This window comes from Hemiscyllium ocellatum, chromosome 31 (genome assembly GCF_020745735.1).
Source record: "Hemiscyllium ocellatum isolate sHemOce1 chromosome 31, sHemOce1.pat.X.cur, whole genome shotgun sequence".
In the NCBI taxonomy this organism is placed as follows: Eukaryota; Metazoa; Chordata; class Chondrichthyes; order Orectolobiformes; family Hemiscylliidae; genus Hemiscyllium; species Hemiscyllium ocellatum.
The window spans coordinates 3,490,304-3,508,796 of NC_083431.1; the positions used below are offsets into that span (position 1 = coordinate 3,490,304).

The 18,493-nt window shown below is 40.5% G+C and overlaps 1 protein-coding gene across 1 annotated transcript in view; it reads left to right on the forward strand.

Moving 5' to 3' along the window:
- Positions 1 to 17,749, forward strand: part of crk (v-crk avian sarcoma virus CT10 oncogene homolog) — a 40,000-nt gene extending 22,251 nt beyond the window's left edge. The window contains exon 2 of the mRNA XM_060848276.1: positions 9,756 to 17,749. Within this exon, the coding sequence (XP_060704259.1) occupies positions 9,756 to 9,893 (138 nt within the window). The 3' untranslated portion in view covers positions 9,894 to 17,749. The remainder of the gene's footprint in view (positions 1 to 9,755) is intronic.
- The last annotated feature ends 744 nt before the right edge of the window (positions 17,750 to 18,493 follow it).

The following is an 18,493-nucleotide window of genomic DNA, read 5'->3' on the forward strand; positions in this document are numbered from 1 at the left end:
GCTCAGATGCCCGAGAACCACTTCACATGCTTGTTGGCAAGCACAGGTCTCTGTCATTGATTTGTGGACAAGTGACCAGTTATCAAAGTTACTTATTACCAGCTGATTTCTATTTGCGCACAACCCCCTCAGCTCTAGTTTGTCTGAAACTGCATTTTTTCATCACCTTTGAACAAGTAGCAGTGTAAAATTGCTTGCAATCATTCACCAGTCCTTGTTTTATAACAATTATTATTTGGTCCATAATTAAAAGTACATGAGAAATTAACAGATTTTACATCGGCCACAGGTAGCACAGTTAGAGTGTAACTTTATCTTTTTGTGATTGAGTGGCTCCTGCAATCAGTATTCTTATTTATTCACTAGTCATGTGAAACTGGTCCTCTTGTGCGGTTTCCTTGTTTATCGAAGATGTTTGTAGTGCTTGCTCTGGGACATGTTGAACAGATTGAGTTGGATTCTTGTTGATCCTCTGCATTTTAAGTCTCTGAAAGAATATTGACTTATTGACACGCTTGATATCAAGGAAGAAGTAATGTAATTCCAGATTCAGAAAGATCTCAGTTTTTGATTGCAAAGCTGTGCTGATCTGTGCCAGGACAGCAGAAGGAATGTGCCAGGACAGAAGGAATATGCCAGGAAAGAAGCAAACAGGATAGATCGGCTTGAAGGAAAACACAATGAACCTGCTTTTGGCACCTTGCTATTGATTTGAATAACTTTTTGTTTCTGAAATATAGACTTGAGGATTGGGCCAAAAGCTAGTAATAGGAAGCAGAAGAGATGAAAAGAGTGAGAATGCTCTGAGGGGACAAAGAAATAAAAATAAGGGCATCTGATCACCAATGCCTGGAATAAATGACTATAGGGTTTTATAGCCAACTCCTGACAAGTGAAATCCAGATGCAAAAATAATTAAACTTCATGCATGGATCAATTTAGAATCACATTCCAGTCACTCATAGAATTCCTGGTTAAGTCAGGATGCTTAAAGGGATGGTTTCATGTTAGAGTTGAAATATGATTGGTTAGACTCCTATTCATAGTAGTATTGCATCAAGAACTGTTTTTTTTTGTTGCTGTTGCAATGAATTATTTTTAAGTGCAATTGCCATCACGCTTGGAATGCTTACATGCAACATGTTTCAGTGTGATGCTTTTTTCATTGACTGAGGACATTTTGTTTAAGGAAGAGAAATTAATCTGAGCAGGTATTGAGGACTGGATGAAGAGAACTGACTGTGGGTGAAGTTGAAGAAATAGTTTATGGAAAATTTAGAGGAGGAAGATAACAGATCAAGCTTTGGATTCAAAACAATTTATCTGAGCCAGGGATGGCTGTCTCTACCATGTCAACTGAGAAGGAGATGTGTAGTTCATTAGAATTATGACTATTGTAGACCTTGAGGTTCGCAAGTGTGTTTTGGTAGATAAATTCAGACTTTGAAATAAAAACAGAAACTGCTAAAAAGGCTCAGCAGGCTGTGGAGCAATGTGCTATAGGAAAGGTTGGCCAGGGACTGCTGGTGAGTTTGACTAGGGTGTGGATCAGGGTGTTGCAGGTGGAATTGTCCCTTCAGAATGTTGAAAAGGGAGGGCATGGGAAGACGCACTTGCTGTTGAGCAGGATTCTGTCTTTTTTTTTCACTTTGCAAATGTTTTGGGGTCTGAGCAGCAGCTACTTCCAGCATTGGAAGTAATGCTGCTATCTGTGTAAGCTCACCAGTTGACACATGCAGGATGTCAGCCATCACGAGGCTTGGGGGTGGGGGAAAGACTAGGGAAGCTGCAGATGAAGGTGGGGTTGGGGGAATGGGTGGAATGGTGAGGTGATAAGTGAACACAGGTAGAGGGTATGGCCTGATTGATCGTTGGGAGGAATTAATCCGGTTGGTAGCTGGAAAGGTTGGTCAGAGGAATGGAGAGGAGGAGAAGGAGGGGCTCCAGTTCCAGTTTCAATCCTCTTCCATTCCTCTGACCAACCCTTCCTTCCAGCTACCAATCAGGCCGTACCTTCTATCTATATTCACCTATCGCTACCTCCCCCAACTCAAGCCCTGAAGAAGGGTTTCTCCCTGAAATATTGACTTCACCTCCTGATGCTGCCTGGCATGTTGTGTTCTTCCAGCCTCCTGCCTTGGATTCCAGCATCTACATTTTTTTTTGTCTCAACATCTATTCCATTTTGCTCTACCATGGTTAGAAACCTACTGGTACTAACTTTCCCTGCCCAAGCAATTACCCTCTAGCTGCCTCTTGAATGATTTAGGCCTATATATATCGACAGTTTGTTATTTTATTTAGCATAGCTCTTGGTAATGATTGCTGTCTTTATCTATTCTTGGATCATGTGCGCTATTTAGTGACAACGCAATCCAAAGTTCAGAGGTCAATAGTAGCAGCAAACTCAAAGCTTGCAAGATTCTGACAGACTAATGTTTCCTGGTTTTTGTTTCAAGTTAGCTTTGAGCTTTTGCTGTTTGCTGTCATTAGAAGACCTTTTATGGCTAAATTTGGTCTTGCAATATATAACCGTTTTAAGTGAATTGCTTGTAAACTCTGTTTATGAAATTTCACCTGTGAGGAATTTGTATTTTTCTCTTTGACTTTCAGGCCTTGGCCTTATTTGTCCTAGATGGCACAATATCTGGAATAAGGAATCCTATAATTGAGGGATGAGGAATTATTTATGTAGCTCTTTATCACAGAGGGCTGTCAAGGCTGGGTCATTAAGGATGTATCTTCATGGCTGACAGACTTTTAATCAGTAAGGTAATTAGGGGCTGTAGGGCAAAGGTAGGAAAATGGAGTTGAGGGTTATGTCTGTATTTTGGAAAAATAAATTTTGTCTTAAATGTGTTTTTTTTTGTCCTCCTCTTTGCCTGCTTTCCTTAAACATTTTTTACTTGACTTTGAGGTGAAAACGGAGCCCTGTTTGAAGTGTTACTGCAGGGAGACCTGCTCAGATCAAATGTGTAATAAAATACATCGTATTAACCACTGTAATTGCCATGTATTGATTGGGTTAAAAACCAGTCATATAGTTTCAGTTGTTTCAATTTTTTTTTTGAACTAGGAAAGTTTGTGACCGGATGCTCAAAGGAGAACTGGAACCAATCATCAAATGCTGGCATTTTATTCTGAAGAAGCCTCATCTTGGACTTGAAACATTAACTTCAATTCTCTGTCTGTCCACATGCTGCCAGACCTGAGCTTCTCAAACATGCTGTTTGTTTGTCTCATGTTAGATAGTGGTTTTAAACCTCTTTTTGGTTCTGGAATTTTTTTTCCAGATGAATATTTTGTGGCTTAACTGGTTCATGTCACGACTCTGAAATCATTTGGATAGTTTGTGTGTATTGAGAAAATACAAATGATTTTGCCTAGGTCATTACAGCTGTTCACTAGCTATTCTTGGCCCTTAATACAGCTGGGAGTTGGTGCCAACTTGTGTCTCGCATGATATTTTGATTTTGTGTGCAAATTGTTATTTTTGCAGATAAAAACCAATTTAACTGTAATTGACCATGCATTGTTTGAAAAAGAAAACAATGTTGGCTCTTCCTCTGTTATGGTCCCCGCTATATTACCATAACTGAAATTTGGCTTGATCACACTTATTTATGAATTAGCGTAGTGGGCATACACTGACACCTGGGGATGAGGCTGCAGATTTAGTTTACCATGGAAATGGAAGTTTAATTTTTAACTTTAATGAAATTCACTTATGGAATGTGGTTGTCGATGGCTGCATTTATTGTGCATCTATACCTTCTCTTGAAGGTGATGAGCTGCTTGAGCTACTGTCATGTATTTGGTAGACCCACTGTGTCATTGGGGATGGAGTTCTAGGCTTTTGACCCAGTGATACTGAAGGAGCGGTGATGTTTCTAAATCAAGATGCTGAGTAGCTAGGAGTGAATCTTGGGAGGGTAGTGCTTGTATTCATCTACTGTCCTTGTCTTTCCGATTGGTAGTGGTCATGAGTGCTGCAGATGCTATCAGGCAAGGCTTGATGAATTTCTGCACTGCATCTTTGCAGTTAGTAGTGTGCAGTGCTATTGAGCATCAGTGCTGCAGTGAAACGTTTTTATGTAAATTTATGGATTGGGTGTTGCTTTGTCCTGAATGGTATCAAGCTGCTTGTGTTGGAACTGCACTCATCTAGGCAAGTGAAGAGTACGGTGGATTCTCCTATGATGTCATGGTTGCGTTCCTGTGAAACCTTACTTAATGTAAATAATGGGACTTTTGGGTAGACCAAAAAAAACACGATCGCTCAAAAGACTGACACACAAAGTATAGCGCAGCCTGAATGAAAATTGAAATTATATTTATCAACGAAACAAAAGTAAATTTAACACCGTACATTTAAAAACTAGGAGAGCTGCTCTGTACAGTACCCCTTCACAGAAAGCTGCTTTGTCGACCGCTGATACAGACGCATACGCAGGACAGCTCAAAGACTGACACTGACATCACGCACGCGCAGCATGGCGTAGAAATTTTGGTGCATGTGTGGACCGAAGCACGTGAACGGATTCCACCCCCCCCCCCCCCAAACTCGCATTGCACGATTGAGAACAGATAATTCCTCAAAAATAATGTTCCCTAATTCTTCAGTGACATTAAATCCAAATCATGCTGCCGAAACGCACATTATCCCATACGTACATAACTGTATTCCAACACACTCCTGAGTTCACAAAATCCCAATTGTTTAACACACAAGGAGGCAATTCAGCCTCTTGCCCCTGCATTGTCTCTCCAATGAGCATTGTTACCTGTGCCGATCACTTTCTTGCTCCCCCATATTTTTGCACACCTTCTAACCAAGTAATTACATCAAAATACTCTTGAATGCCTAAGTTGAACCTGCCCCCACTGTTTCAGGCAGTGCATTCCAGTCCCTGACTAGTTTGTGTGTTTTATATCTTCCATCACGCTTGCTTCTTATGCCGTCTTGTCCTTTTTTTATGAGCAGGAACGTAGGGGGGTTGAGACTGGGGCTTGTCCTCTCTCATCCGCTTTCTTTCTCTTTTAAGACTGGAAATTGGTGGATGAAAGAGGAGGCTCTGTCAGCAGCCAGACACAGTTCAGCCCTATCATGGGATCTCCCGGCGAGCGAGGAACCAGTCTGGGCTTGCTGTCCCCTGCCTGGACTTGCAGACTAGGCCAAGGCTGTGGTTCCCTGAAGGTGGAGAAAGGTGGTCTTGGCCCTGAGTGGCAACCTTGTCCCCATGTGAGTTTCTTTGTCCACTTATTCCATCAGCCTAGCAGGTAGTCTCATCCAGGAGTGACAGTCACCTTTGGTGGAGGCTTCCAGTCTAGTTTTCAGTGGCCCAATGTGGCAGTCTTGTCCTAACTGCATCTTCAGGGTATTCTATCATTCCTAACTCCGGCTTTCCCCATACCCAGGAGTAATGAACTGAACTGTGATTAACTTTGTCTTGATTTTACTTTTGCTTTATTATGTATGAAATCTGTCATTGATGTAGGTGGTGGAGTGACTTATAAAGCTGATCACTATTTTTCATGTAAAAGTATATGTGACAAATTTCTAATGTATTCTGCTCGTCCTGCTTATGATTTTGAAACCCTCCTATCAAGTCTCCCCTCAGCCGCTTCCTCTAATCACTGCAGTTTCTCATCCCTTGAACCATCCTTGTAAATGCTTCTGCACTCTCTCTCTGATGGCTTCATAACCTTCCTCAAGTATTGTACCCACAACTGTACACACTGCTTCAACTCAGGGCTAACAAGCATCTTGTGCAAGTTCAACAATCTCCTGTGTGTTTTTATACTCTGTCTTTATCAATAAAGCTGAGGACATGGTATGTTTTGTGAACTGCTCTTTCTACCTGTACTGCCACCTTTTAATGGTCTGTCATATTGGAGATTATATTGTCAAGCAGTTGTAGGGCCCAAGTGTTACTTGCCACCTATCAGCCATTCAATGAAAAATGTATGAGGGCATGTAAGGACCAACACTGGGGACATCAACAAATGAGGGGTAAACCTGGTGAAGCTACATACAGAACTAAATGATTCCACAGCCAAAGGATCTGATCACATTCTGTTTTGCAGTCCTGCCACATTAAATTGTGAATGTTGGTAGAAAGCTCCAGCAATATCCCCATCTTCACAAATGGGGGAGCTAGCACATCAATGTAAAAGATAATACTGTTAGTGCTTCAGATTGCAATGCTGGGTGGGTGAGTCAAATTAGCTACTTCAGGAGGTAGCTAACCATGGAAGATGCCAGTCTTCCATCAATCCAAATGACTTCACATGTTATTGAGAAACAGCTGGAAGTACTGGATGCTGCAATGGCCATGGGGCCTGGCGTTCTAGTAATACCTGTAGTCCTAAAGACTTGTGCTCAAGAGTTTGCAACACTCCTAGTCAAGCTATTCCAGTACTGCTTCCATCTACCTGACAATGTGGAAAATTGTACAGTGTACACAAAGCAGAGCAAATCCAACCTAGCCAATTACCACCCCATCAATCTACTCTGCATCATCACTAAAGTGATAAGGTGTCATCAACAGTGCTGTCGAGCAGCATTTACTTACTAATCTGCTTGCTCATGCTCAGTTTGGGTTCTGCCAGTGCCACACCTTAATAACAGCCTTAGTTCAAACATGGACAAAAGAGCTGAATTCCAGAAATGAGGTGTGAGAGTGACCTTGACATCAAGGTTGCATTTGACTATAGCTTTGCGTAATACTTGTAAAATGAGTCAATGGGAATTAGGCATGGGGAGCACCAGACTCTTGTTAGTTTGACCTTGCACAAAGGCGGTTGTGGTTGTTGGAGGTCTGTCATCTTGGTGTCACAATATCACTGCAGGAATTAGTCAGGGTAGTGTCCTCAACCCAACCACCTTCAGCTGTTTCATCAATGACCTTCCCTCCATCGTAAGGTCAGAAGTGGGGGTGTTCATCAATTGATTTACATAACGTTCAGCACCATTAATGACTCCTCAGATACTGATGAAGTCCATGTTCAAATGCAACAAATCTAGACAATATGAAAGTTATCGCACAAAACTAAATACCAATATTGTCTAGCACCACCACTTTCCAAAAACCCAAATATTGAAAAATTTCCCTTTGTGTTTAACCTTTAGGTTTGACTTGAGTGCTGCTTCCCAGTCTGTCCTGTGAACTGAAGACTTGCATGAATACTACAAAAGCTGAACAATTAAGCTTTCTCAGTCCTTCAAAAACCTGCCAGTTTCTCATCAAACTCTGTTTTGGTCTGAAAGTTTCACAAGCTTACCTTTTACACAAAGGCAACTGAGCTTTCCCTGAACTGGCCTGTACTTGCTGACTACATTCACCTCTGATCCAAGTTTGGTCTCTTTCAAAAGAGCCTGCAAAGTTTTCAATCTTTTGGGATTTCTAAACTAAAATTAATCCTTGATTCTTTCTAAACCAAAGGCAATCTAATTTGTTGAAAATGTACATCCTGGGGTTCATAACAATCTTCAAACACCATTGCAGTGTTAGCTGAAGTCTCATGATCTCTGACACTGATATGGGCACTGTCCTGGAAAGGAGTCTGGCCTTAGTTACTTTTGTCAAGGGCTTAAATAAGCCATTACCCATGTACCACTAGTTTAAACTCCACACTTTTAAAATGATTTATATATAAAAATCTCACCACTTTTTGTCAAATCAATGGTGACCACTTCAGACTGAAGATTATCTATCTGCAGGTTTGATCTCCTGAAGTGGAATTGAGACGTTGAAACAAATTAGTGTAAAGAGGGAGGGAGTTCTTGTGATTGCCATGGGATGAAAAGTGTAATCTTTGTCAGTATTTGTTTTGTTGTATGTTAGGGATGTACTTAAGATTCCTTAATTTCCTCCTCCAACTTTGCCCCAACAAAATCAGTATTCCAACTTTCTCAACTTTGTTCAAATCAGCAGGGCGGTTTCTGTGATGGCTCCCTTGTTTGTAGAGTGACTCATCCCTTTACATCGTTGTGGCTGATAGGATTCAGCACTTCTCTGGGTGTGTAAGGGCATAGTAACAGCCAGGTGATATATCAGTCTGAACCTGCTGAATTTCAAATGAGTGACTTTGTTTGAAAGAATGTTACTAGATAGGATTGCTGTCTATATTAGATCTCTTGAGTTCTGCTTACTCAGATCGTTAGATATGAAGATTGTTGAATTCCGTTCATTGGTTCGAAGGGCTCTGACTAAAGTCGTGCAGCTTTCTCCTCCTGGCATTCACATGCTTGTTCTTCTCTAGGGAGTAACTAAATGGAACTCTGGTTTAAAAAAAAATCATTCTTCTCTCTTTCGATAAGGGGTGTAGACACCAAATGTAAAGCCCTTTTTTGTGGACTAACTTGGCTGAAGTTTTAGAAAACTTACTGCTGGCTGGGAATCAGACTTTGGATCATTTTGATCTGTGTAGTTCAGGCCCGTGTGTACCTGCAGACCTATGGGGAAAGTTGTATTTTGTACCTCATACAATTTACAAAACAACCTACTTTACTTTGTCTCCCTATGGATTCAGATTTATTTCAGATTTTTCCCTAGATTTGGTGTGAATCATTCTTGTAAACTCTATTTTTAAAAGCCTCAACCAATCTATCTTGTGACTAACAGTATTTTCTAAAGGGGCGAAACTTTGGAAATCTGAAGCACAAGGGGACTTGGGAGTTCTCGTTCAAGATTCTCTAGGTTAGTTTGCAAGTTAACTTGGCAGTTAGCAAGACAAATATAATGTTAGCATTCATTTTCAAGAGGGCTAGAATGCAACAGCAAAGATATACTGTTGAAGCTGAGTGTGTCTCTGGTCAGACTGCATTTGCAGGATACTAAGAGGCCTGGATAGAGCTGACATGGAGAAGATATTTCCACTTTGAGAAGAAACCAGGACCTGGGGCAACAGCCTCTGGGTGAATAGATGACCCTTTAAAACTGAGATGAGGATTTTCTTCAGTCAGATGGTGCTGTGGAACTCGGTGCTGAAGATGGCTGAGCTGGCCAGGTCCTTGAGCGGATTTAGGACCAGTTCTTGATTAGTAGGAGATCAAGGATTAAGGGGAGGTGGCAGGACAATGCGATTTAGAAGTATCAGCTGTGAACAAATAGCATGATAGACTCAATGGGTTGAATGGCCTAATTCTGTTCCTGTGTCTTATGGTATCTAAGTAAACTGAAGGCATCTGTCTGAAGTTTTGCAGTGATAGTTCAGGCTGTCCTTTTCCAAGAAACCTTTCTAAAACACTGTTGTGATTAGTGCTGGTTTTGGCATTGCTCCATAGTTGGTTGTATATGCGTTGCACGTTCCATTGATAATAATAAACTTTGTGTGTCGACAGTTTTGATGGATTTTAGGATGTGGGACTCAAACTCTGCTCAGGATTAAGCAGGCACCCTAAAATACCCCTGGGAATTGTCAATGTTTGAATCACAGCTGAACAGTGAGGGGGTGGGGAAGCACCATGTCACCCCCAGCTGTTACTGCTGTTTAACAGAGTGTGAAAACATTTTTGATATCATGCCTGTCATGCATGCCTCTTTCAGTTCTCCCCTATGATGACTTTACTGTGAAACCTCAAATTCACTGATTTTGTTGATGGCCATAACATTTGTGTTAAAGACTCTTGGGATAAGGGTAATATACACTCAGTCTTCTATGGAATTGTTGTGTTGCACCATATTGATAATGACTTGTTTAAGTTATATTAATATTGTCTGGTGTTGTGACCCTGTTTTGTTTCTCTCTAGGTTGGTGACCTAGTGAAGGTGACCAAGATCAATGTGAATGGCCAATGGGAAGGAGAATGCAATGGTAAACATGGTCACTTCCCTTTCACCCACGTTCGACTCCTGGATCAACAGAACCCTGAGGAGGACCTAAGCTGAGTGCGCTTGTTTTTAAAAACAATGATTTGAATTACAAATGGGAACAAGTTTTCTCTAGTTCATTTTCTCCCCTGAAGACTTTGGCCCTTTGACGTTTACAGTAACCCAGTAAGATCACAGCTGGCTCCGAGTCTGCAGCCTCCGGATCCCAGTGAAGAACTGTGCTGGTAGATATTTTAATGTCACTTCTCATCTGACTTAATGATTTTGTTCATCAGTGCTTGCGTTTATGGCACACAATGTGATGTACAGCTTTCTCCATATCTAGCCTGCTCCAGAGCAGCCAGTTAGAGAGCTGGTCTAACTCTAGTTGACACTAATTAATGTCCACACAAGTATTGGTTGGATACTGTGGTCAGATGTGTGTGAGAATATGTTTAAAAACAGCTCTCCTCAGTGGCCAAGTAAATAGCAACACCCTTTTTTTTGGCAGCACCAACCCATTCAGATCAGAGGCCTGGTTCCATCTTTGTTCTGCATTGAGTTAGCAGGAATTCTATTATAGTCCTGAACCAGAGGATTAGGTGTAAGAGATATGTAGCATATGTGGACTTGAACAAGGACAGGATTTACATCTGCTGTGATGCCATCTGTGGTTGAACAGCCTGCTCATGCTATACATGGCAAAAGCCCATTTTGGATGAATATTGAAGGTTGGGGATAGTTGCATTTAAAGCAGTTCCCTAACCTGCACCAATCAACAGCAGAAGAGGGGTTCAAGTTTATTCATTCTGTTTGTTACATGTCCTCACACATTATCTTTACTGTTTGTTGTTGTAAATACTAAACACTACTGATTGGGAATATATCTTACTAATTTTGGATGATTTCAGGTACTTTAATAAGCCAATGAATATGTTCTACAGTTTCAACACATGATAAATGTTTTTATGGTAACATGTTGAGAGAGACACTACACTTGTATGGGCAACTGACCTGCCTAGTCTACAAATGGACCATCAGCTGTACGATGCATGGAAACAGCTCTTGCCTTATTTGTTTTGGAGAACTCAAATCACAGAAGTGGTGCTTTTACAGTTTCATCATGAGGCCAAGTCCAATGTCAAATGAAATTCTACTTTCTCCAGTTGCAGCCTTCTCCCAGGCCTTGCAATTTGACAAAAATAAAATTCTGAAGAGGCCAGGTCTTTATAAGAAATGTAATCATGTATTTTAAGTGCTGTCATGCCTGGGAGAATGGCAAAATGAAACACTAAGTACATTAACACTAAATGAGGAGAGGGTCAACAAATTTCAGCCGTGGGTTTTCTCCAAATGATGTAGAAACTGTCCACCAAGGTGACCAAGAGCAGTGAATGTCAAGTTGATGTTTGAGTTCCCAGGTGGATCTGTGCCTAATGTTGAATATTTAGGTACGCTTGAACATTGACATTGTGGGACAGTTATTGAACAATGATAGTGCTCTGCAGATCTATAACTTAGACTGTTTAGGGACTAAATGCCTTGTCTTCCTATCTTTGTGAATAAAATTACTGTACTCTTCAAACAAGTACAATTTCTACATATGAAAAATCAACTTGATAGTGCAGAAAGATATAAAGAAAAGCTAAATATTGAGAAACATTCTTCTGAACTGACTGGGTGTTTATTGTTTTACTGATGTTAAGTTAACTTACATCATAGTCAAATATCACTTTGCAGTTGTGCCCTAATTTGCAAAATATGTTTCCCTAAGTCCAGTTCTTGTCTGCCTTTTAATTTTTGTTCTGATTTCAGATTGTAACTTTTTGTTTTGTGACTTGGAACTGTAGCAACATCAGGACATGGATGTTTCTGAAAGTACCATGGAGAAATAGCATGTGGGTGGGATCAGGGTTGGCTGCCTTCTGAGTTTGGTCCCCTGGGAAAGGCTTCAAGTGTTAATTGAGAGGGTGGGATCCTTTCAATGGCATCTAGCTAGCAACCATTGTAAAGTGTAACTTCAGTTATTGCCATTTGAATCCTATCCTGCTCGTATCCTTGAAGCACTGGATCTCTGTGCTATCCCTCAGGAAGATGTTTTGAATATGTTTGCAGCTGTAGTTTATCTGTGTCTTTGTCATCTGTGTCAGGAGTTAAATTTAATTCAAACCATCTGTGCAGATTGCTAATGAGAGAAGTTGAACAGAAATTTAACATGTACTTATCTCATGTCTACTATTAATTGCCTCCTGTCCTTTCACTTGTGCTTAGTAGAATTGAGAAATTTCAGTTTCCTCATTTCTAGAAGCCATACAGATGTGCGACAAAGCTTAAAACATCAGTCAGAAAAATTAGAGCTATGAAGAGGTGGCACTGATTTTTATTCTCAGTAATGAATCATCTTACCTAAAAAAAAATGTATTTGATTTGGATTTTGATTTTAAAACCGTTTTATCATGAAAGACTGGCAAATTTGGCTTGAGGGGAGTCGCTGGATGACATCTTGGTATTCTTCAAGTTCTCTAACCTCTATACACTCTGGTATTCAGCTTTCCTTTATATTCCAATGTGTTAACATGACTTTTTCTGAAGTCCTTGAGGCAATGCTAAAATTGAAGTTAGTTGGTGTTTAACAAGTGCAGTTACTTACCAATGTTCCTAAATTAAGTTGTTATGCTCTTATAAAAATCAATGGACAGTGGAACAATAGGAGTGGCCAGCACCTTTGGAGAAAAGTTGGCCATCAGGGAACAACTGTAACCGATCAACCAAGATCACATTTGCTGGATCAAACCTTACAGCAATGGAAGTAGACCCAAACACTAATCGCACTCTTTTTAATTGCTTGTCTCATGTCTAAGTAACTCTTTGCTCAACCATGTTGGTTAATGTGGACTTTGCTTCCTGATGGTCACACTGCTCATCCCAGCTGTAATAATGCACAGCCTGGCGCTCTAATGTATCTGTGCCAAATCAGTGTTTTAATCATTTATTAATTCATCATGGGCCTTTTGCACAGTCTCGGCCATGTCATGATTAAACCTTTACCCTAAATTAACACATTTGTTATGTAATGTTTGTGTGAATAGTATAGTATTTGATTAGTTGATTAAGGACATTGAAGCTTCCTCTGTAATGGGAGAGGTGGTGTTGATCACTCGAGCCAGGTCTCTGAGCTTGCTCGATAGTTTTCATTTTTCTGTGCCACTCCATTGTGTGCTACGATGTTGCTTCAGTTGCCGTTCAGCAATTTTTGTGCCAATTAAAGTTCCTCTGCCCAATCATCACTGCAATCTGGTTAACCCATCCTTCTGTGCTACTTTTAAATCACTATGTACTGAACTGTGCATCCATACACTAATTCAGCACAGACCAGGGATGGAACCTGCTCAACTCACTACATAAAGTTGCTGAACCTTTACAGCCTCAATTATTAACTTGTAAAAGAAAATAGATATTTTTAGTCCCTTCCTGGTGTGTTTAACATACTGTGGGGCAAAAAGGTAGCAAACGCACCTGGATTTCAGCTTTATAGAATATCTTGCTACTGTGAAGTCGCTAACACTCTCTCCCTGCTTTTTCCGGTTTACCGTTTAAGCTCAGTACATTTTCCTGCTACTTGTAATGGGTCATTTTGGGCCGATGGGGAAGATTCGGAATGATCCTGAGATTAATGAAGGTGAGAAGTTGATGTGCTGAGCTGCTCTTCACATTAGTCGCCATTACCCTAATAGTGCCTTTTGAAATGTCTTGTAATTACTCAATACAATTAACCCAATCCGTTGTAACTATTGAAGTTCTGGCTCTTGTATTAAACCAGCCACTGGCCTAATAACCCTCTGAGCTGATTTTTGTTTTTGGAAAAAAAATCTATATTCAGGATGATGTGAACAATTTTTCATGGGTCACCTCCAAGTCTTTAAGTTCAGGACTAAAGGCGAGCAGTAGTGTTTTGTACTTGGGGGCAGCTATCAAAGAATAGTACAATAGCTAGTCATTATACAAGGCATCCGGTTGTGTAGCAATAAAGATCCTCAACAACTTTTCATTTCTTCCACTGGTGGCTTTTCTACCATGACATCTGTTACATCAGACTTTCTAATGGTCAAGATTACTTTTTCAGGATTTTCTGCTTGCTTCTACTTGGCCTTCATGTTAAATAGACCTGAAACTCTGTCCTCGGGTCCAATGGGCTGCTGCAGGATTCTCATATCATCATGTTGAAATCTTTCAACTGATGAATATAATATCGTGCAAATTGGCCACAGACATGTAGCATGTGGAAAGTGAATTGGACAACTCTAGACTGCTACCTGCCTCCGTTTTGTTGCTATTTGCATTGTGGGATAGGGAACTGTCATTTTATCTTTCTGGACTACATAGTACCTACTCATCCAATAACTTGTCTGTATCCTAATCTTTAAATTAACTCTTGTAGTATTTAAGAAAATCTTCATTTTTCTGTCAATCTAGCATTTAAAAATTGTGAATTATGGGCTCTGAAAGTTTTGGATTTGTCCTGTCTGGTAGCCTCATCACTGCAAACTGGACTGTTTGGGAAATGGCACAGCTGTACATTGTTTAACTTTTTTTTCAGCCAGTAAAAGTGATTTTTGCAGCAACAGAACTTGATGCTTAAAGTTTTGAAATAACCAGCTAATGGCTACAAAAGTTTGTTTTCTAGCAGTGAGATTTTTAAATTCAAATCTCTGGTGCTAACAGTCAACAGTGCTATTGCAAGTGCAGCATTAACTGCTTATGTTCATCAGACTACGTGCTAGTTAATGGTAGTAAGCACTTTTTTTAACAAACACCAGTCAGTCCTGAATACTTAATATCAAACACCTTCCCAGTTGTAAAAACTTGAGTTTGCAGTGCAGATGGATATCTAAGAATAGTGCTTTGTTATAATATACCTAAAGTGAATCACTGTCAGCAGTCATTGCTCAGGCTAATCTACTTGGGCCTTTGTAACAGTATGATAATGTTGGAACACTTGTGCTGAAAGTTGGCAATATAACAGTGTAACTGAGTCAGTGGACCAGGAATGACTGCAGGTTGTGTATGCAAGTCCTCCCATTTACTGTTGAATGATTAAAATTCACTGGATTTTGCCTTTTAACAAAAGGCTGGATTTGCAAAGTTGAAATGATATGACATCTGTGGAGAAAAGATGAGTCGATGCTTTGGGTTAGGTGGTAATCAGCTGATTGGAATAGGAGGATGTCGCCTTCCTCTCAGCTGCTATTAACCATGGGATGTTATTGTGGATCAGTGCCCTTGTAACGCTATTTTCCTCCCCAGTATTTACAGTAACAGTCCTGTGTCTTTAGGACAAATATAATTTGATCACACTTTATAAGAACTGAACCTTCCCACAGGCTTACTTCGATAAGCTGATGCTCAGTTTGAATATAATTGGCTCCTTTTATGTTGAAGTAACAGTCTGTTCGACTCCAACTATTCCATTCTGGCATTCATTCATTCTATTGGCTTCATACAGCCCAATGAGACCAGTTTATTTACTGGAAAATGGCCTATGGCTGCCAGCGGCAATATCTGCGACAATATGCTGCAGATTAAGAAAAAAAACTACATTTCTGCTCATTGTAAGGTGAATGCTGCAAATACCGGAAATCCAAAATTACTTTTTAAAAGGAAAAGATTCTGCAGAAGCTTTAACTCAATATGTGCATAAGAGAAATGAGTCAAAGTTTCAGATCTGAAACTTGTTCGGAACATTTCTGATTAAGGGGTGCAGATCTTTCTCAAGAGGCTGCTAGAATTGTTGAGCTTTTTCCACCATTTTCTCTCATTATTTGAAAGTTCCTGATTGCGTAAACAGTGGAAGTTTGAGCAAGTGGATGTTAAGTGAGATCTAGATGATCCAATGCAACATCGCTCCCCAACCCCTGCCTCCAAAACACAAAGCAAGTACCAGTACCAAGGCTCCCATGGGATTGAGTGGTAACTAAGGACTGTAAATGAATTCACACCAAAGGATCTGCATTTTTGAGTGAGGGAGGTAGAGCAAATTCTGCAGCAGCAAGGAGTAATGGAATTTCTCTGCATTGCAGCAACATGTGGTTTCAGGTCACTTGACAAAGACATGCAGTGGGGAGCATTTCAAAACTTTGTACAAAAAAAGTCTTGCTTCTGGTAGATAATTGCTGAAGCTGTGTAGCTTATAATAGTTTGTAATAAGGTTTCAGGACTAGTGACTGGAACAGAATTGAGTTCTTCACACTGATTTTTAAATCATGGACATATGAGAGTAAAGCAGAGACTTAGCTGCTCTGTGAATTGGAGAATCCCTGGATAGTCAGTACAACAGTCAGGCAGCGAGCAGCGAAATCGACGTTTCGGGCAGAATCCCTTCATCAGGAACCTGATGAAGGGCTTTTGCCCGAAATGTCGATTTCACTGCTCGTTAGATGCTGCCTGAACTGCTGTGCTCTTCCAGCACCACTGATCCAGAATCTGGTTTCCAGCATCTGCAGTCATTGTTTTTACCTAGTACAACAGTCAGGTCATCCTATTGGAACACCTCCCAGTGATGAACTGTCACCCCATGTGAAATTATTTTGTTTTGGAGGGAGGATGGGAGAGAGGACTTGAACTGTACTATTTGGTCTCATATAGACCATGTCAATTTTTATAAATGGTGTATGGATTGAGAAGTATTAATGTTTTTAGTTGCACTGCAATACAAGTCTATCCTTGCATTTTGAAGTTTGACCAAGTGGCTGTGATCCATCAGTTTGAGAACTTGAGGATGCATACATCTTGGGCAAAGTAAACTAACTTTGCTGCTCCTGAATATGTTTATCTTGGTGAGGCTGGATGTCTACAGAAATTGAAATAAGTTTGAGATTACAAACTTAACCCCAACCCTCAAACATTTAAATAGCTAGCCAGCACATTTGGAAAATGCATGGAAAGTTGCCAGTATGTGGCAGTACCCCAGCTTGCTATCTGCAGTGCGATGAGAGAGTGAAAGCTGAAGTGATTGTAGGTAGTGACAGCTTTTTCTGATGGGCTGACATAATGTGGAATGTGAAAAATGCAATGTGATGGGTCAAGAAACACTAAAACCAAACCAGATATGCTGGTAATTTGACCACTTACTGTGGTTGCCTGACACTCTAAACCAGACCCTTTTAAGGTATATTTGATCCCCTTTTCACAGAAGGATAACTACAGACCTTGCCTGGTCTGGCTGCATGTGACTGCAGACTCTCAGCAACGTGGTTGACTCAATGCCCTCTGACATAAGAAGCCACTCGGTTCAAGGGCAACTTGGCTGCGCAACAAATGCTGTCATTGCCTACAATACCACAGCCCAAACAATAATAAAGGAAGTCCAGACGCCTTTTCTTTTTAAAGAAAAGGTAACCTCGGTTTTCTGTCCAGTTCTGTTCAGGGCTGACCCATGCATTGGGATTCTGACTGGTGCTGGGCCGTCAATCCAAGTGTGACTCTGAGTGGTTACAGGATACAGGAAGAAAAGCAACACATTTCAACTTGAGATATTTCTGCTTAAAGGCAGAGATTGAAAGTGAGGGGCTCTAGATACTTTCTGGGAAAAAGATTTGGTTTCTGATTGATTTTAGACCTTTTTTTTCCCCCAATATATTTTTTCAAAAATGGGAAAGCTGAATCCATACCCACTGTTTTAACACTGCTCTCCCTCAGTAAGTGTCAACCAATGTTTTAAAATTCTTATTTTTGTATCTGTATTTGTACCCTTGTTAATCAATTCGGGATAATTCTGGGTTGTTACTGTGGAGATCTTAATGCATTGTGTTAATATGAAAAGGTGTCATCTACAACACTATATCCTCCATGACAATTAAAATCCAGCTTTATTTTCTGTAGCATGTTCTGTATTGTATGTTTATTATACCTAGCGAATAAAATCACTTGAGAAATGAGTCTGTGTTAACTGTTTGTTTTATGGAGAAATTATTCATATTATAAAGCATTGCACTTAATGGACTGTCCACTCATTTCCAGTCGTGTTGTTTCAAGCACATTTAGGATGAGCTCTGGAATGCAATGGTAGTCTATTTGACCATTCCACTTCTTCCTTTGTAACTAATCTATATCTTTGATCCATTTACCCAACCTTGATCAATCTGACTGCCAGCATCCTCCACCTGTTTTGATGGAGGGAGTTCTAGATTGCCATGACCCTTCAGAAATCAGGAGTACTTTTTGATATTTTGCACAGTGTAGCTTTAATTGTGAAATTATTCTCCCTGATTTGGGTTTCTCTTCGTTTATAGAGTCATAGAGATGCACAACACGGAAAATACCCTTCGGTCCAACTCGTCCATGCTGACCAGATATCCCAACCCAAACTAGTCCCACCTGCCAGCACCCATCCCAAATCCCTGCAAACCCTTCCTATTCACATACCCGTCCAGATGCCTTTTAAATGTTGTAATTGTACCAGCCTCCACCATTTCCTCTGGCAGCTCATTCCATACACATATACCACCCTCTATGTGAAAAAGTTGCCCCTTGATCTCTTTTATATCTTTTCTCCTCCCCCACCACCACCACCTCCCCCTCACCCTATACCCTCTAGTTCTGGACTGCCCATCCCAGGGAAAATACCTTTGTCTATTTATCCTATTCATGCCTCTCATGATTTTGTAAACCTCTAAGGTCAC